Source organism: Cheilinus undulatus, linkage group 6 (genome assembly GCF_018320785.1).
Source record: "Cheilinus undulatus linkage group 6, ASM1832078v1, whole genome shotgun sequence".
NCBI lineage: Eukaryota > Metazoa > Chordata > Actinopteri > Labriformes > Labridae > Cheilinus > Cheilinus undulatus.
The window spans coordinates 2,122,409-2,143,798 of NC_054870.1; the positions used below are offsets into that span (position 1 = coordinate 2,122,409).

The 21,390-nt window shown below is 37.8% G+C and overlaps 1 protein-coding gene across 1 annotated transcript in view; it reads left to right on the top strand.

Moving 5' to 3' along the window:
* Nucleotides 1-8,696, top strand: part of fam204a (family with sequence similarity 204 member A) — a 35,347-nt gene extending 26,651 nt beyond the window's left edge. The window contains exons 6-7 of the mRNA XM_041790379.1: nt 4,431-4,540; nt 8,334-8,696. Coding sequence (XP_041646313.1) covers nt 4,431-4,540; nt 8,334-8,385 — 162 coding nt within the window. The 3' untranslated portion in view covers nt 8,386-8,696. The remainder of the gene's footprint in view (nt 1-4,430; nt 4,541-8,333) is intronic.
* The last annotated feature ends 12,694 nt before the right edge of the window (nt 8,697-21,390 follow it).

Below are 21,390 nucleotides of genomic sequence, written 5' to 3' on the forward strand. Positions count from 1 at the left end.
CTAATTTGTGCCGACTTTTTGCTAATTTTGTTCTCGCCACAGAAAGAGGAGCCGTCACCTGCTCAGCGCCACAGCGCTGACAGTGCCAGTGATCCATGAAATAAGCTGCCGCTGGCTTTGTTCAGATAAGAATGAACAAATCTGCACAATGTACTGCTCTCGGAATCTCATTTTCATACTTGCATGCAGGCTAAAAGAAATAAGCTGTTTGCAGGCTTGATTAATCAGACATTTGAGGGTTTTTTGTCTCTTTGATCTGCTCTGTCTCCTAGGTAACTTGGTTGACATTAATGTTGAGCCCCAGTAAAGACAATCAGGGATGTAGACTAACTGATAAAACAGACAGAAAATTAAGAGCTTTAACGCTTTGAATATAGTAAATGCTATGTTGTTAATTCTGAGGGGGGATGAAATGGTAGATGCACAAAAGTAGGTTTTATTTTGCTTCAGGAATGTTTGGAAATGCATTTTTCCATTACTGTTGCAAGCCTACAGAGGAGCAGCGTAATGTGGGTAATCCTGACATAGAAAAACATGGATCTCTGTTAGTTTCCAAATTAAACTATTAAGCATTATGCAGTTTCATATGATGAGCTCCCAGAATCAGGCAATGATTTTTTTTCTACAAACAGAGCTGAATGTACTCTTAGATTTAGTAAAAAAGTAATAAATATTTTATAATCAATTGCAAGCTCTGAGAAGTATTAATGCTCCAACCAGAAGCAGCAAAAACACAAACGTGGATTTATCTGCTCACAAATCTACAGGGAATTAAAGAACAATCAGCTATTACTTCTCTTTAAAGAGAGAAAAACATAATTTAAGGAATCTAAACCTTTAAAATGGCAAAGAACTGGAGAACTGTCATAGTATGTGCGCTTCAGGCTGTGAAGACACTTTCACAAATCTTCCAGTGACTGTATAGATGAATGCCTTGAGGGCCCAGCCAGAGCCCAGTACTTGCAGCCAGCCGAAGCCCTTATCTTAAATCCAAGCAAAGTACCATTAATCTTTTTGAAAGACCTTTATGGCTTTTAATGTATCCCAAATTAGAACATTTTACACCCTTGGTTCCTGAAATATGGTGATAAAAAGCCTTTAGAGTTTAATTTTTCCTGCCTGCTCGCTCTGACCTGCTTAATCCCAGCATGCATTAGGAGATATTTTAGTTTCAGTCGTTCTAATAAAGTTTATCCCACTTAATTATAATTGAAACATTTTTTTTCCAGCAGGTCTTTTTTTTTCCAAGTGGTGCAGCAACGGCACATTTCTTCATTACCTTAAGACTTTCGTTCCCCCCTGATTGTACTGTGAATATTACAGAGAATTACCCAAAGGTTTGGTGAAATTGTTCCAAGTTGTTTATCAAACCTTGCCTTTGCTTGAATAATAAACCTATCTCAGGAGTGACAGAAGAGGCAGGATTTTTCTCTTTGTTTCCCGTGCTTCTGCGTGACTGGGGTTATTGGGATTATTCTGCTTCACAATGCAAATGTCTTTCCCAGGGATTTGAATGTTTGCTTCTTGCAGTCACAGTCTTTCTCTTCACCTCTTATTTCAGGGTGCCTGCAGACAGGCTACTACTCCAAACGGAAAAGTCTCTTTTACACTGATGATGAGTAAAAAAACACCGTGGCAACGTTTTTTTTGAGCTACAGGAGAAATGGCAGAATGCTGAATATTGCTTTTCATTGTTTATTTATTTAATTATTTCATTTTTATATCAAACAACAAAAAGAAGGCAAATAAAAATGAAGAATGTGCGGGAGAGGCTACAAGCCAGGGGATAAAAATATGAATTTAAAAACAGAAGCTAAAGGCTATATTGGTTGGAATAATTTTGATCAATCAAGCATTTTGTAATTTAGGGAGCTTTGGGGATTTTTAACCTCCACACAAATGCTCATGAATACTTTTACTTACCTCCAGTGATATCTGAACCTGTATTCTCCTTTTTCTGTGGCTTTATGTTGGATGGTAAAAGGCTTAGAGTGAACTTACCAAGGGTGGAGCTGTAGAAATGGCCATCAACACTAATGCATGTTTTCTATGTAGATAAGTTGGATCTTTCACAGGTTTATGATTTGTGGGCTTCCAAAAGAATTATCAGGTGGTGAAATGTCTGATTTTTTTCAGTTATATGTCCATTTGTTAAACTCTAAAAAAATACTGCAATCTCACACTAAAGGTGTCTGATTCAGGGTGGGCAGAAGTGACCAAAATTCATATCTAGATATTAAGATGAATGCAGTTTTTATGCCCACATATTTCTCTGTAAGTAAAGAACACACAGAGTAAAAATCCACAGGGGCCAAATGTCACAAAGACACAATGTCAACATTTTCACAAAAGTCACGTAAGAATTAAATAAGATTATAGTTCCATGAAAAAGTATTTGCCCCCTTTCTGATTCCTGATTTTTTTTCCCGCATATTTATCACTTAAATTATTCAGATCATCAAACCAATTTTAATATCTCACAGAGACAAACCAAGTAAATAGAAAATGCAGTTTCTAATTGATGATTTTATTTATAAAGGGGAGAAAAAATCCAAACCTATCTGGCCCTGTGTGAAAAAGTAATTGCCCCCCTTGTTAAATTATGAGTTAACTGTGATTAACCACAGTTCTTGGAAAGCTGAGTTCAGTTTCACTGGCCACACCCAGGCCTAATTACCACCACATTTGTTGAATCTAGAAATCCCTTAAATAGAAGCTGTCAGACAAAGTGAAGTAGACTACAAGATCTCAGAAAGAAATGCATCACGCCATGAGCCAAAGAAATTCAAGAACAAATGAGAAACAAAGTGATTGAAATCTATCAGTCTGGAAAAGGTTACAAAGACATTTCCAAGGCTCTGGGACTCCAGAGAACCACAGTCAGAGCCATTATCCACAAATGGAGAAAACTGGGAACAGTGGTGAACCTTCCCAGGAGTGGTTGGCCAACCAAAATGACTCCAAGAGTGCAACAATGACTCATCCAGGAGGTCACAAAAGAACCCAGAACCACATCCAAAGACCTGCAAGCCTCACTGGCCTCAGTTAAGGTCATAGTTCATGACTCAACCATCAGAAAGACACTGGGCAACAATGGCATCATGGGAGAGTTCCAAGGCCAAAACCACTGCTGACAAAAAAGAACACAAAGGCTCATCTTACATTTTCCAAAAACATCCTGATGATCCCCAAGACTTCTGGAGAAATATTCCATGGACTGACCAGACTAAAGTTGAACTTTCTGGAAGGTGTGCGTCCCGTTACATCTGGAGTAAAAATAACACAGCATTTGATAAAAAGAACATCATGCCAACAGTCAAACATGGTGGTGTCAGTGTGATGGTCTGGGGCTGCTTTGCTGCTTCAGGACCTGGACCACTTGCTGTGATTGATGGAACCATGAATTCTGCTGTCTACCAGAAAATCCGGAAGGCCAACGTCCGGCCATCAGTTCATGACCTCAAGCTCAAGAGCTCTTGGGTTATGCAGCAGGACAACGACCCGAAACACACCAGCAAGTCCACCTCTGAGTGGCTGAGTCAAAGTCCTGACTTAAATCCAGCTGAGATGCTGTGGTGTGACCTTAAACGGGCAGTTCATGCTGGAAAACCCTCCAATATGGCTGAGTTAAAACAATTCTGTGAAGAAGAGTGGGACAACATTCCTCCACAGCGATGAGAAAGACTCACCACCAGTTATCACAAACACTTGATTTCAGTTATTGCTGCCAAGGATGGAATAAGCAGTTATTAGGTTCAGAGGGAAATTACTGTTTCACACAGGGACAGATAGGTTTGGATTTTTTCCCCCTTAATAAATAAAATCATCATTTAGAAACTGCATTTTGTATTTACTTGGGTTGTCTTTGAGTTGGTCAGTATCTTCTATTTTTTCTTTTCTTAATCAGCATCAACCAACATCAACATAAACTATATTTACATACTGGCAGTATAGCTTTAGCCTATATCCAACTAAATCTAATTTATTAATATAGCCTAAAACCTTAATATACTGTGAATCATTTTGTTTTTTCTGATTAGCCCTCATTTAACCAGCAATAATCCCACTGAGATACAAAAGAAGCAGATGATTCTCTTTTTCCTCTTGGTGCATTGTGTTTAAATTTTTGGTATGCTGTACCTGATGATGGTGCAGAAACTTTGGCCATTAGTCTTGAGTTACTTTCTCTGGCTTAGTGTTTTTACCCAGCAACCAGCCCTTCTCATTTATAAAGAATCCCTCAGATTCTCTGAAAACGTCCGTGTGTTGTTTAGCTCACTAACAGGTCCTCTGTGGTGAGGGAGGTGGCGACTTACTGGAGCAGACACATTGAAGAGAAGCCCTCCCTGACACATTGTTCACAGAGCATTTTCTTTGCCAGACAGATTTCCTCTCTCTAATGATCCTCATCTCTGTCTGCCTTTAAACAGTTGGCTGTGAAGATTGCTCAAGCTGCTAATTGCCGAGACTTTGTACAGCACAAAAAGGAGGAGGAAGCTTTGAGGGCAGCACAGAAGAGGAAAAAGGAAATTGCCTGGGGGTATGACGTCTCCTCTGTCCTTGTGTTCATGTTGTACAGTATGTCTGCCATATGTGACACCTGTGTTTGAGACACAGTTTGCATAGAGCTTCTGAAATCAGCTGGACTTGTGATGATGACTTCTTTAAAAATGGGCCTGTCCAGATGATTGTTGTACAGACTTATTTAAGGATGCATGGTCACAGCCCTGATAGCCATTAGTGATCTTTGACTCTTCAGATGACATGCATCCTTGTTTGTAAAAGAACTTCTCATTATGCCAGAATAAACAGCAGGGTTCCCTCAAAAACTACTATTTTAAAGTAATTTGAGTACATTTAGAAATCAGTCCTTTTACTTAGGTAAGTTTAAAGCATATTATCTGTACTTTTATTTAAGTGCAATTCCCTTGAACTTTTTCCACCTCTGTTGTTTTACACAGTAGGACATAAGGAGAGAATGATTCCACGTCACATCCCTAATCAGCTGTTGGACACAGTAAAAACTCAGTGTTAAACATTTCTGAGCTGATTGTTTACCACCAAAGTGAAATTTGGCCTTAAATTCTGAGTGAAACGGTCTACAGTGTTGGAGCTGTTTGATCTAGTGATCCATCTGGGTTAGTCCAACTATCTAAAGACCAGTGTTAAATTTGTTGACTAAAACAATGACTAAAAATATCTCTCAACAGCCTTTTTTCCATAACAGAAACTAGACTAAGACTAACAAAAATAGAACTAAAACTTGAGAAAGTTTAATTTTCGTCAAGATGACTAAAACTAGACTAAAATGTAATGTAATTTTTGTCAGACATTCAAAATCCATGATATTTCTCCACTGTGGGTGAATCTGTCATAAAACAATGCATCTGTATCTATTCTGCCTCTTAGCTGTAGAAAGCAGGGACTCCAGGTTTGGCAGGGTGCAGAGAACACAATACAATGATTTGGTAACAGATTTAGGCAAGAAAATAAATGCTTGAACTGATAGTAAAGACTAAAATGTGAAGACTTTTGTGGACTAAAACTAGACTAAAACTGAAAAAGATAGAAATGACTAAAATGTGACTAAAACTAAAATGCATTTCATTTAAAGACTAAAACTAAGACTAAAATTTAAAAAAAGCTGCCAAAATTAACACTGCTAAAGACTAAATTGAATCTAATCTAAATCTAACCTAAACTCTGCCCACTGGGATTTCTAATTCCTGGCGATGTATGGGTGAAGTTCCCCATGTGTTTCGATGTGTATTTTATGTGTTTAGTTGTGTTTGGATGCTTCCTGTTGTACAGTAATCTGCTGGGGTTCTTTTTCTCATGTTTCTGGTTGATGTTGTTTTTAATGTGAGACACATTTGCACCCTGGGTGAAGTTATCCATTGAGTTAGAGTTTGATTTTAGGTGTTCCTAAAGGACACATAGTATTCTTCATTAGTATGAATTGCCTTGCTATGAGGTAGACTCTGCTTTGTTGTTGTTGGAGGAGACCCTCCTTAGCACAGATTTATTATACTGTAAAATAAAACAGAGCAACACTTTCAAAAGTGTAGTTTAACTGCATGTAGTGTGGACCAGTATAAATGTGATCAAAGTACTAAATTAACTCTATGAGTTTAATCAACACTGTCAATTTTGCTGTGTAAATTACTTTATTTTAGAGGGTTAGCTTTACTTGAAAAACCTGGTTGTAGATCTACTCTCATGTTGTTTGTGCCAGTAAGGAAAGATTGTATTTTACCATGAAACTCCTCAGTAGATACTCAATACTCGGTACTTAAAGTAAACTTTGAATTAAATACTTTTTGCTTTTACTTGAGTAGATTTATAGGCTATGGGTTATATCAGCTGTGCGTAATGTAGTCTAGTTTGAACATTACGGTTCTTACTTATGACAGAGTTTACACTCTACTGACATTTAAGGTGTTGCACCAGCTGAAACAGTTTCTATATAGGCTTAAGCTATACCTTCTACGTAACCTCCTATGAGGTGTAGTCCTCTGTAGAATATGGCTGTTTTAGCGATAGCTCTGAGAGACAGGATAACCCGGAGGGTGACGAGGAGCTGAGGATTTTACTGGTAATTAGGTGTTAGCAGTGTGTTCTCCATGATCAGTAACTCTGCTGTTTTTCCATGCAGAGATCATTTCTATTATCCATCCTCAGATTACCTCATGTTAATAGCAATTTCACCACTCAGTGTCAGTGTTGTAATTTCATACTGGCTCTAAAGTTTAGGCTGTAGGTTTAATAATCATCTCTGTAAAATGCCTTTTCATATTTTCATCCACAGTTGACACTATTTGAGGATTAACAGCAGTTGCCAAACATTATTTTTAGCCGTTAGCATCTCTAGCACTGGGTTAAAAAATGCTTTTCGGTGATTGGTTAAAGAAAGAGAAAACGTCACATCTGCAACAGTATTTTGGTTAGTTCAGACGTAAATCTCTAGTTAAACTCAACCTTACATCTCTGTAGTGCAGCCAAACAATGACACAGCTTAAGTTAGAACTAGTTTCAACGTAGAGTTTAGCGTGGACTTAGCACCATAAGCCAGTGTAACAGGCTGGAGTACTTTTACTTCTGCTTAAGTACATTTGAACCAGACTAACTGAACTTTTACCTGAGTACAATAGTTGTGTACTTTTCCCATCTCTGGTTAAATTTAATTTTACTGTTAGCTGGGATGTACACGTGAAAGACTGGCCTCCCTTAATTGAGCGTCTGCCTCAGTCGTCATGTTGGTGTATCTGTGATGACAGCAGCATCAGTCTGAACATACATGCAGGAGACACACAGACTGTCTGCACGTAGTTCTTTTCTCTGACTGCTGAGGGTGTTATCAGACAGAGTTGATGCAGACTAGTCATGGAAACAGGAAAAACTCACAGTTTTGGTTTACATCATATTAACATCACACGTTCTGCGATGTGTATGCACACATCAGCATCACAGGTGTTGAACAATAGTTTTTGCTTAGCCCTAAAAAGAATCTGAACTTCCCAGCAGGTGTGGCTTGATACAGCAGTTTTGTAAATAATCGTGATAATGAGGAGAAAACACACAGAAACCATCTGAGTTTGATGAGGGTTTAATGCTAACATTAATAGTAATCTTCTCTCATTTTGAAACTATTAGCAGATAAACCGTTGTCCTCGTTAACTGACATCTTTGTTTAACAGAGTGATACTGTTTAGTTAATTGTGCCCTCTTCTGGTTTACACCCCACCCATTTTGACTGAACCTAAAGAATCGAAAAAGGAAAACTGTCTTTTCTGGTCAGCTGTTTCTGTTGCCTCCTTTTCTCTCTGCATCAGGAATAGAAAATCAGTTGAAAAAAATGTTTTCTCTGATTCCTTATTTTAGTCTCACAATGCTGCTTCCTCTCTCTCCTGCTCGTTCACCACTGCCCATCCTCTCGTTTGCTGAGCGGGGGAGGAGAGAACAGCTTTAGCATTGTGTTTACAAATGGCAGCTGACCAATAGGTCTAGTTATAGCTTCGTCAACATATCTGTTACACTGAAAAAGCTCTACTAGGGTCTACAGAACCTTTTTTATATAATATATACATATACTTCCGTTTTGATCATTTGATTTATTTCATACTATGATAATTCAAATTTTAGCGCTCTTTAAGAACCGTCCTTTCTTTACTGTGGTGATAAACTGTTGTACCTTAAAATAGTCTTAAATGAAATTCTTAATAAATGATGTAGAGCATCATGTCCTTAGATAGGTGCACCTCGTAGAGGCTGAATCTGAATGCTTTAATGTGTTCATGAAATGTTTAGTAATATTTTCTTTTCCTTTCTTGCAGGTTTGAGGCCAAAAAACGCTGGGAAACCAAGAGCAACATGGGCTACATGTGAATGCCTGTGACATAAAGAGACTATGAGGGGGGGGTTGGGGAGGTAGGGTGTCAGGTTAATTTGCTGAGAATTGTTCCCTGTTTAGTCTCTTTGTATGATTATAAAATCACAGCAGTGAAGTGCATGGATTGATAGAGTTTTCTGTAACAGAAATCTAATCCGTAGCGTAGAGAGAGAGAGGAACAAACACAGAGCAGTCAGTAGTTCTGAAGGCACCCATTGGTGTCTGTGTTGTGTTAATTTTCATTACAGTTCCCTGATTTGAGCATTTTGGCCTTTTTCCTCCATCAAATTAAATCTGGTGTACATTACTGGATGATTTGTTTATTTATTGCTGTAAAGTGGGCTAATCATGAAGGCGCTTCTTTCTTCTTCCAAGGAAGAGAAAGGAAAGATTAGGGCCTAATGCAATGTACAGGATAATGTGTGATAGGATTTGGGAGTAGAAAATGAAATTTGGCTGCTGTAAACAGCTGTGAGCAGTTGTAAACTGGAAGTTGAGTAAATGATATTAGGGAGGGGGTGAGACATGAGACAGAGGCTTTGCTGTTGGCCCTCACCCATGCTGGGAGACACGCTATTGTATCTCAGCCTGAACAAGAGGCACGCGCTGTTTCTGAAGGCCTACAAATGCGGCTCTTTGTGAGATGAGCTCTCATCAGTATCTGTAAACTTGACTTAAACCGTCGATTCCTCTCGCTGTTACTTTGATCTTTTTTTATCTGCAGCCTGTGCCTCCGCAGCTTCTCCAGCCTCTCAAACGCACATCGCAGAAAGTGTTAATTGCAAACAGCGTGCAGAAAAGCACAAGACTGATAATGACTTTTGTTCATAGTGCTTGCTTATACATTTTTATCAACCATACAAAATGATTGCTTTGCTTCGAGGTAATGAGAAATAAAATTAATCTACCTAAGTTGTTTGCATTGCACATACTGGGGCTCTTTTTGCTTGATGAGCAGCAGTTTCTGCATGGCTTTGCTGTGTTGGCTGAATCTGTCTGAACCAGAAATAAACAATAGGAATAAAAGTTCAAATACAATAAGAATCTGAGACACCTGTGCTAAAGAAACGTGGTAAAGAATATGACTGAAATAAAAACACCCAGGCTTTTGGGTCACTGAAGATTTCTATGGACTCATAACTTTGTCCGAGATGTAGCCAGTTTGTTGGAACGTGTGCTAATTAAACCATTAATTCTCTCTGTAATGAGACTCCAGTTAAAACTGTCTTAAGTACATCAAAGTAGAACACAGGGTTTCTTCACTTTGATGATCGCTTTGGAAAAATGTGAGGACAAGAGTGAGGAACATCAGAGATGCTATTAACGGGACAGAATGACTGATTTTTGTTTAAAATGTGTATTATTTTAATAGTTTTACTTACAGACAGATTGCTGGGTGTAAGTGTGAATTTAATTTCTTTAACCCTTAGGTATACCGAGGCACATTCTTTGCATTCTGTTTTCTTTGACCTAATTTGTGTTCTGTTGATCTGGTTGGCATGAAACTGCACAAAGATGTGTATTTCTGCTTGATTTTAATTTTTCAATCCAAATCATTACATTGACCTTTTTGGTATTGTGCATACTAAAAATATTCTCATGTTTATACCTTGGGGACAAAACTTGTCCATTTAAAGTCGTAATTTCTATTTTGATTGCAAATTTGCAATACCTTGTGTCACTGTTTCTGCCATTATCTGTGATGCATTTTTAAAGGGGGACCTTAGACTTGCAATTTTTATTTCTAACCACTAGATGTCGCCATTATCCTTTTTGGGCCAAGCATGTATCCGTAGGGCACTTAAAAAACACACTTACAGGGGGATTTTTATAGCTCTGTGAAATAAAGGCATAAAGAAATGAAATAAAAAATGTCTGTGGGTGTTGATATGAATATAAACTTGGGTTTTGCATGTCAGATATGAGAAATTGAATCTCTGAAGCGCCACTCCAACGTGCTTTGTTGGGGATATACTACAAGTCTATGTTCAGTGTCAGCGCTGCCAAACCGCATCAATACCCATCGATCCGAAATCTCCAAACAGGAGGTCAAAGGTGTAGAGTATCAGGTATTTCAAACAATGTCATGATTAGAACTGCAGGTGATTCCAAAAAAATTAATCAGTTATAGAAAAAACTAAAGCAATGAATATAACCATATAAAGTAGGGGCAAAATGTTTCCTCGGGGTCCATCTTTTGCATAATTTCCACCAATTTCTGGACACCGCACTAAAAATGAAAATGCATAAAACTTGATGTTGGTGGTAATTGATGACTTGTCTGTTTTTGATAATAATAAAAAAAAAATCCACATTTCTAATATGGAAAATATCTCATTCTGCTGAATTGAAAATTGAATAAACTGGCATTGAAATCATGACAATGACTAAAGATTTGCTGTCAATAGTTTGAAAAATAATATAAATCATGAATTTTAGCATTTACAGTAGGTGCAGAAAATGTCCCCTAGGGATAGATGTGTGTAGTCGTTGAAGGGGATAGCTAAGGGTTAAAATAGTGTTAGATTCTCAAAAATAAGACCTGATCAAGGTGGTGGGATTACAATCATAAAAGGACTGCAGGGAAAGCTAAAATAAGTGTTCTTATATGTTAAAGCCATGTCGCCATTTTAGCAGTTGTCAGTGAACATGACCAACGATGATCCAGGAGCAGCGCCGCATAATATCAATGCTATCTCCCTTTATTAATCTCCTGGAACACTGGATAATGCCTTGAGCAGAGAAAATTTTGCTTTTAAGCTGGAAAATCCACTTGCCCCTCTCATAAGTGAAAGCGCTGTTTTGAATAGTCTGTTACTGGAGGCCAATCTTCTCCCCTGACCTAGGCTGATTTGTTGTGAAAAGCGGAGACAAATTCCTTGGGCACATGTCGAAGCACTTCTAGGAAGAGGGTTTGTTGTGTGGAGAGGGGGTAAAGAAAAAACAACAACAATCCCATTAAATGGTTGGAAAGCTGCTGTTGTGTGAAAGGGAACATATGTTGCTGCTAACAAGACATCAACACTATCACTCGCTGCTATCAACCTCAAGAAGAGGATTAACTCGGAGGAGATGCTGCTGATAAAGATGAGCAACGTTCAAAACACCTCACAGAGCAGATAAGATGAGTTGTTTTCATTCAGAGCTTATTATAAAATGTTCCTGCAATTCTGTTTGCCCTTAACTACAACCTGTTTTCATTTTGACAGCTATTTTTAATTTTACACTTAGTCCTTGTCTTTTAGTCACATCTTTTAGTTTTAGTCACATTTTAGTCATTTCTACTCTTTTTAGTTCTAGTCTAGTTTTAGTCCATTAAAAGTCCTCACATTTTAGTCTTTACTTTTAGTCCAAGCATTTATCTTCTTGCCTAAATCTGGTACCAAACCATGGTAGTGTGTTCTCTGTCTAACCTGGGTCCCTGCTTTCTACAGCTGAGAGGCAGAATAGATACAGATGTATTGTTTCTGACAGGTTTATCCACAGTGGAGAAATATCATGGATTTTGAATGTCTGACAAAAACTAAACATTTTAGTCTAGTCTAGTCATCCTGACGAAAACTAAAGTTAGTTTTTGTCAGTTTTAGTCATCACAGATCTATTTTTGTAAGTCTTAATCTAGCTTTGTCATGGAAATAAAGGTTGTCGACCAACATTTTTAGTCATTTTTAGTCGACAAAATTAACGCAGCTCTGCTGTGATTGAATTTTCCTTAAAAAAGGTTTTAATCATTATCAAAAATGTAAAAAGCTTTGTCTCCTCAATGGTTCAGTAATATAAATGTCATTCTTGTTGCAATGTTACATTGCCATTTAGCACAGTGATTCTCAACTGGTGGGTCAGGACCCAAAAGAGGGTTGTGAAATGTGTGCCAGGAAAAAAACATGGCAAAAAGTCCATGAATGGATGTCCTCAGTAAATTCATATGTGCATTCTGAAGGCTTTCCTATGGCAATGTGTAAAATTAAGCATTTGTCTTAAGATTTTACTAATTTATCAGATTTTATTTTGTTGACAAAGGAGTTTTTTGTTTTTTTTTAACCAATTTATCAACTAAATTCCTTGTGAAATAAATACATTTCTTTGATGTCTTGGGAAAATGTAACCAGAGGGATTCGCCTGTTTCCGTGTTTCTCATTGGCAAATCCATCTTGCAAAACTCAAAAGTGATAGGACCAATCAGTGACGAGGGGCAGTCCTTTCAGGTGCAGTAGAGTCGTGACGTAAGCAAGCAGCAACAAGAGGCCGGTGCTATTATGGCAGAAGACTTTCTTCGATAAAAGAACAAAGAACAGCAGTGAGGTGCTTTCTTTTCAAAAACCACTAAAATCGTGTACCGACATGTCTACAGTCACCATGGTTCACGTTATGCAGTTCTCTATGGAGTTTAGTCCTCGGTAGCAGCTACGTCGCATGTTTTGTTGCTCTGATTGGCCCGTAAAGATTTTACAGAACGTTCGTCCAATCACCCTACAAGGATTTTTTTCAAAGGCTCTGCCCTTTCCCAAACGCTGTGTATGAGAGGTTTTTCAGATGGTTGTGTGAAACAAATCCATCTGGTGTCAGGGAAAATGGGGTTTCCCTCTGATATGGTGAGCTTTTTAAACATTTCGTCACGGCTGTTTGATGAATCATGTTTTGCTCCATTTGGGTTCCAAACTGCCTCCTTTTTCACTGATCAAATTCAAGTGGTTGAACATTTCAAAAACATCTGCGTCGCGTATTCTCTAAGGAGATGGTGGTGGGTCCTCATGCAAGACCAGTTGAGAACCACTGATTTAGCAGATGCTGTTATCCAAAGCGATGTATGTTTGAGAGCAAGAACAACACAAGCAAAGATCTAGACGAGAAGAAACAACGTTTGAAAGGGCCACAAAGTGCTTCAAGTACTGGACGCAGGTTAAAGACGCTGCACATGGAATATGAATATTTTTTTTTTTTAAATAAATGAACATCAACAAATATCAATGTGAGACTTCTCATCGCCATCCATTAAAAATTCCCACAGATTTACTTTATGTTGGTCATTTTTGCGTTCAACAGGAAGAAAAGACAAACAGCAAAAACTTGGTAAAATAAATGTTATTACATTATTTAAATTAAATAAAAATATTTGAAAAATAAATTATAAAATTATTATAATTTAAATATTATTATTATTTCAATTTAAATTATTATTAAAAAATAAGATTTTAAATTAAAGTTTAAAAAATATTTAAAAATAAATTATAAAATTATTATTAGAAATTATTATTATTTAAATATTATTATTATTGAATTTTAAATTATTATTAAAAAATAAAAGTTATTAAATTATGTTAATTAAAAATATCAAAAAATAAATAATTATAAATTATTATTGAAATTATTATTATTGAAATTATTATTATATTCTTCGTCTTCTTCTTCTTCTTATTGTTAGTAGTAGTAGTAAAATTACAATGATTAAAAAATAAATGTTATTAGAAAAACAAAAAAAAGAATGAAATTATCAAACTAAACCTTCAAAATCGCTTTGAAATAAACGTTAGAAACACCACAGAAGAAAACGCAGCTCAATCATCACATCACTGAAAAACAAACTGAGGAACATCATGCTTCCTGTCTCACTAATGAGTCACATCTGAGGTTTCATGCATTTACCCTCAGACCCACGCTGAAAAGCATGTGATGTGTCAATTAAAAGCACATTTCTGCATGAGGTATATTTGTTCCTTTTGACTCAAAGTCAGCATGTAGGAGTGACAGGCAGTGTGAATGCTGATATATTCCTTGGCTGATTTAATGACCTGTTTAATTCTGGCACGTCTGGAGCCCTCAGATGTTTTGCAGTTTTAATTAGTGTAATCATTGCTCTTGAAAAAGGCCACAGGGATGTTTAATGGGTCATGTTTGTCAAGATGCACAGAATTATAACACAAAAGACATGCCATTTATTCAGTGCTTCAGTCTTCCAGTGATTATGGGTGTCACAATTGATAAGTAGAGGAAGAATGGATTCATCTGAAAGTCAGAATGAACCTCAGTGATGTGAGGAAATTAGTTTGACAGTGTTTGGATGAGCTGTTTGCAGTGTGGCTGCTGAGGAACACTCATCTGTTTCAGGAAACTTACATGACCTCTCTGGATGTTTAATGGCAGCTTCATGTGAAACTACAAATGTTTTACATTCAAGGCTTTTAGCTGATAAAATGCAGAAGTTTGTGTTCCAGTTTTTGATCAGCACAGAACAAATGGCTTCGCAGTTTCCTAAAACTATGGAAATGAGGCCAAGCTAACATTCACCACCCAGCGTGATAAAGACTTTCAATGCTCTGCCTTCATGATTAATGTCATCGTCGAGTATGAGGGTTACTTATACTTATTCTTAATTGTTTCTTAGTTCAGAACTGCTTAGAAAGCATCTATTTTATCATTCAGCATAACTAATAGAACAAAAAATGGGATGATCTTCCAATTAATTTCTTCTTTTGCTATCATGAAATGAAAACATTTCTAAGCTAATGCTGAGCAGGCATTCATTATACATTCCTCTTCATTCTACAAACCACATAGTATATTTTATCTGAATGAATTATATTTCATTTTTCTTTATGGTCTCATTCACTTATTTCAGTTCCCACAGAGGTGATGACTCTTTAGTGTCGGAGAGAACCGGAGGAAAGTGGTGAGCATACGTCCATGACAGACCGACCTTTTTGTTTCAGCATCTTTGCTCTGACCTACTTTTATTTTCTAACACAGAAATATCAGACCCCAGTCTGTCTGAACATGATCTAGTCTATATTAGTGTGTTTGTTTTTTCTTAGTGGACATGGTGTGGTCTGAGCAGTCGTGGGACTAACACTGAGGAAATGCTTTAAAGGTGAAATTCACCTTGATTTGTCATCAACAAATCTTTATGATTTTTCCTCTCTTACCCACTGTAGAGCCTACTCTGTACAGAGTCAGTTGATCTAAGCTCCGCCCACTGCCATTTCGAGGTCATGACTTCTTAGATTTAACTCATAGAGGGAACCATGAAGATGGGAAATGTAAAGGTTTTAAAATGTGAGACATGAGATCAGGTCAGAGTGGATAGATGCGCTGGGAGACAACACTTGGTAAAAATATTTGTTGGAAGTTGAAAATGATAATCCTCAGTGTGAGAGAGAATAAAACTGAAAATATGGAAGGAAAGTGCACCTTAAACTCAAAATTGCACCTTTAAGAAAAACATTGTTTAGATGTCTGGAGCAGATCAAATTTAAAATAAATTATTAGTCAGTATTTATGTTTTCCCAAATTTCCCTCAACATTTAAAATGTGTCTTGTTGTCAGGGATGGAAAGTCCATCCATCCATCATCCACACCGCTTATCCCAGGCTGGAGCCTATTCCAGCTGTCAGTGGGCGAGAGGCGGGGTACATCCTGGACTGGTCACCAGTCAATCACAGGGCTGACATATAGAGACAGACAACCAGACACGCTCACACTCACACCTACGGCCAATTTAGAGTCACCACTTAACCTAACGAGCATGTCTGTGGTGGTGGGAGGAAGCTGGAGTACATGGAGAGAACCCACGCGTGCACGGGGAGAACATGCACACCCCTCACAGAACGGCCCTGACCAGAAAACGAACCAGAGACCTTCTTGCTGTGAAGCAACAGCGCTAACCCTTGCACTGCCCTGGGATGGAAAGTGCACAAGACTATTATACTTGAGTAAAAGCACGGTTGCTTTAATTGAGATTAAGTGTTGAAGTAAAAGTATTGATACCTGAGGGTGTTTACGGGAGAATATTATCTTTCCTTAACGTGCAATAAAAATAAAAGAACATAAAATATCTGACCAGGCTGTTTATGTAAGGCACACCTTCATAAGAAAGTGATTTATGCTAAAATAACATAATATAATCGTGTTCATCCTTAAAACATTAATTATTTATGTAGAAACTACATGATACTGTCTTGTAAATGAAGCAAACAGCTGTTTTTTTTTTTTGTTTGTTTTTTTTTTTATTCTATAGACGTAGCTGTGAGAGTATGAGAGTATGATAATGAATGGAGCTCAGTGGATAAAACTATGAATGGAAGCCAAACTGTGACTCAGACACTGGATGTACACTGGAGAACAGAGCTATTCTGTTCTTCGCTAGCATTATCTCCTCTAACACAGCATTGTTCTGGTAGAATTAACTGTATATGAAATATGTCATTGTTAAAGATGCGTCTCAGTTCTGTTTAACACTTCTCTTACAATGAAGGGGTTAAATCATCAGAATGAGTAAACGGCTGTTAGGACTCCCTCCAGACCTGACTCTAACAGTCTGTCCTGTTTTTTTAACCATCATAGTGTGAAAACCTTTTTTGTTGTTTTTATGTTGTGGTGATTTTGATGAACTGCTGATAAAAGTTCGCAGTGAAAGGACTAAACAGATGTTTGTTATCTTACTATTTTTCTCTTAAATTGCCCTTTAAGTTTTCTTGTTTGAACATTTCCTATTACACAGAGCAAAAACACTTTTCACCTAACTGCTGGAAGAGAAGGAGAAATGATGGAGTATGACTCAATAAATCAAACTATTGATAACTGCAGCAACACAAAGGCTTAACGTGCTACATCCTTGGTTCTTGGTTTTCATGTTCAGGTGGAACCAGTGAATGATCCCAACACTAACCTGTGACACATCTCCTGTATTATCTCGTTTAACATGAGCACAGAGAAGTGTTTTACAGAGAGCTTCCTCTGATCGAGGAGGGGGTGTGTCATCTCATCCAAATACGTTTCCTTGTGGGCGTGTTTCAACAAAGTCCACATGTTTCTCAGCTCTGTCACTTTGACGAGCTCAGAGCAAATTCAACTCAGGTGTGACGTCATTCCCAGCTCCAACACCGGACTTCAGCCCGCCACACACTTGACAATTAAATCTGAAACGATGATTTTAAAAAAGGGGGAGACCACAGACATCAGGACAATTTCAAACGATTTTAGAATCATAAATATTAAAACGTGTTTGATATTCATGATTCGGGGTCTGGGGGGTTACAGCACAATTTGGAGAAGTAAAATAACATACAGACAGACATGCCACTATCTATTGTATTAATAGGCTATGGTGATTTTTCCACATGGGGTCTTTTTTTTGCGTAGGATCTGAAGTCCTCTTAAAAAGCACACAATTGGATATAAAACTAAACGTAGTATTAAATAAGGCACAGCATGAAGAACCCCTGCAAAGAGGCGATTTTAGATAAAGAAAAAGGGGAGAATGAGGTTGTAAATGCCCTGACCATCACATTAATAAAACTCAGCACTGAAGTTTAATTGTCTGTGTATTTAAATTATTCTCTGTTTAGCATTTTTAAGTGAGTAAGAGTTCATCGTTATAACCTTAAAACGCACATTTTTATTTAGACTTCCATAGAAAGAAACACATCAGTGTATGAGCTCAGCATGTTCCTGTCACATCAGGGAAATCATCACTGAAAATGTTAACTTAAATAAATAAAAGGGTGATAATTTAAAGGAACAGCTGAACTTCTGATAAAAAAAAATAAAAAAATAAACATTTATTACTTACACTCATATTTGTGTTAAATTTAGAGCAGGTTCAAGGAGAGACTTAGCTTCCTTTTGCAAAAATATCGTAACGGAGAGGAAACTGCATGACTACTTTTAAAAATATTGAATCTCGAAGAGTCCATGGGATGATCTTTTAAAATTCTATTTTTAATGCAGTGCAACCTGCTGAAGGATCCTTCAACTCCAGTGACGTGGCTGTCCTGGAATAATCTTAATTTATATAAATCTGCCTGTTTTCTCCAAATAAATGATGACTTAGAGCAGTGACACTCAACATGTGGCTATTTTGGAATGATTTGTGGCTCTTTTATGTCTTAATTTGAAACTTTGACCTCAGAATGATTTATGAAGTCACATCCATCAGTTTATTTCCCACACCTATGCAGTAAGCTTTAACTGTCAAACTTAAATGTCAACCATTATTTTTTGTCTGTATATTGGGATTGCCCTTATTAGCAGTTCTTCCTCTTTTTGCCACTTTCAATCCAATTTTGCTGCTTTTAGCCAATTTTTGGCACTTCTTTGTTCCACTTTTCACCCATTTTTATCCTTTTTTGCCACCTTATCTTGCTTTATGTCCATTTTTACCTACCTTTTGCTGCTTATTGTATATTCCTGTCACTTTTTACTGATTTTTTGCCATTTATTGTCCATTTATTGCCACCTGTAACTCCTTCTTTGTCACTTTTTACCTATTTTTGCCACTTTCTACCCTATTTGCCACTATTTCTCTCAATTTTTACCCCTTGTCACCTATTTTTTGCCACCTTTAATTTGTTTTTTTTTTTGCCACTTTTCACCACCTAGATTGTGGCTCTTGCAATGGTATTTTTAAACAATCTCAAGGGTACCTGGATGCATCCGAGGACCTCCATTTCGCTGCCATATTAATAGAGCCAAGTCCGCCAAGTAAGGAAATACAAGTAGACCCAAAATTTGCGAGTTTACGGGTGAAGAAGCACAGCAATAACGTTACATTAATTTTAATTAATCGATTTATGATCCAAATTCACGTATCACTGACACGACGGGAGGCTGGCTGGCTGTTAATTCATAATTTCAGCGAATCTCTGTAGAGTTTGCATGAATAAATCTAACGTGCACTTAGCAGGACGTCTGGAGCAGCGGTAGCTCAGCCAGCCCTATTTAGCTATTTTCTCTCCCTTGGACAATGTCAGGAGAAGAAACCCCCCTTCAGAATGTGGGAGCATTTCGGACAAGATGATCCCAAACAGCTAGTGGACTACAGGTAACACATCTGTCTGCTTAAGACAGGTAAGCAGCCGTAGGCTCAGGAGCATCATGAGCTGTTGTTTAACATTATAACTAGGGCTGGGAAATTAATCCCAAATAAGATTAAATGGCAATACAGCCTGCTGCAATTTTCAAATCACAGGAGTTGCAATATTTCTTTAACTTGAAATGTGTCAAAATACCAGTTTAATAAATCAGTTTTTTGCAACAGCAGAGATTTTATGCACATTATGCACACATTCAAGTGTCAGTTTTTTATAATGGTTTACAAAAATCCTCCTTTTTGTGTTTTTATGTATGTTTTTCTTCATCAAAATGAGTGACAAAAAATGATAATGCCCTTAAACAAAGCAAATGACATCACATTTGCAATATGAGGAAAAATAGTTAGCTCATTCTATCTAAAATTGATGATGCCTTACGTTACTTCATGAAAGTCATATCCCAGCTGCAATCAGCTGATAGCCAGCCTCACCTCCTCCACCCCAGCCACCTCCTTTATAGCTTAAAGCTTGTTGCAGCCCCAGATTCAGATCCATGCTACTATGGATTCATTGCTTCAGAAATAAATTTATTGTTTTCAATACACATGGTCTTATTTATGGAATTATTTATTGCTTTAATTTGTTGAAAAATACTTAAGATTAACCCAAGAATAATCGCATTTTAAATCGCAATATTTGGGGGGAAAAAATCACAATTAGATAATTTTGTGGATCGTTCAGCCCTCATCATAACCATCATAGGACGTCCTGATGCAGACTGGATGGGTGAGAAAAAGGATTGATCAAGCCCTATCAGGAAAACTGTTTTTCCAGGTCTTTCAGACAAATTGTTTGATAACATTTATCTTTTAGAATCCAGATGAGCTAAAAAAAAAAAAAAGAAAAAAACGTCTGCGGATCATCAGCCACAGACTAAATCTGACCTACAGTTAGTATCGTTTCCTGCAGCAGACAGGTAGAAACTCTGGCAGCATGTGGCTTTGTGCCCCATCATTCCCAACTCTGTCCTGTGATAAGTGCAATAATGAGGTATGCCATTAAGAGAGAAAAGAATGAAAAGGATGCCAGCCATCTGAATAGCTCACCATGGCGCGAGGCTGAATGCTATCAAGCCAGAATTCAATCGCTGAATTATAGCCTTTGTGTGCACAGGGCTAGTGAATACCTCACACCATATTCATTTCAAAAAGGCCTCAATTTAATTAGTTCTCATATGTTGAAAAATTCATGAATTTGTCTGCTGTCCCACCGCTATTGTAAGGGAATGACTTAAACAGTGGTGTCAGGCTTTCAGGCAGTTTGGGGAGAAAAATAGCCCCCCACCAAAAAGAAACAACTGTTTATGTAAATACACACTGCGTGTTTACTTGGTGGAAGAAAGCGAGGGCCCTGAACAGAGTGCTGAGCTTAGTGTGGCTCTGCCAAAGGGGACCTCTCACCATCAACTTCAGTCTTATTAAACTGATTACCAACTCTAGCTAATTAATCAGAGACAGTGCCCTTTCTTGTCATGCAGGGAGGGAGCTCAGTGTGTCCCATCGGCTCCCCCTCCCATCTGCTCGCCTCTGTTCCCCCCTTTCTTCCTTTTCTTTTTCCAGCTTTGATTGAAGTAGGCAAATGGTAATTTTCATGCATCATCTGGGCTGGCAGGATGGGAGGACAAGTAGTAATTACCTTAAACAAACAAGGCCGAGATTGCTTGAGAAGCTACCTCTTTATTCAGGCTCGCAAAATAAGACAACAGACTAAGAACATACGGCTTTCAAAATACATTGTACCGGCCGTTTTAGTCATTATGTTGGTACGGCTCTCGTCTTCAAAGCCACTCAACCAAAAATGTTTAGTGAGGACTTGAACGCCACTTAAGTTGTGGTTTGATTCAGTGGCATTTAGGGTTAGTGCTTTAAATGAATAATGAAACATCTAAACACTTTCATGGGTATTTTTCCTCAGACTTTACCTTGGTGTAAGCAGGGTCAGCATAGAAAAGATAGAAAGATACAAAAGTGCAGCTGTGCATCAGTGGGGAAAGCCAGGGGTTGGGTTTGATCCCCAGCTCCTGCTGTCACATGTCAGAGCGTCCGTGGGCAAACCACAGAACTCCCAAACTGCTCCCAGTGCTGCATTAGTGGTGAGTGAGCGTGGGCTTAGTTAGTACTGAAGGACACTTTACAC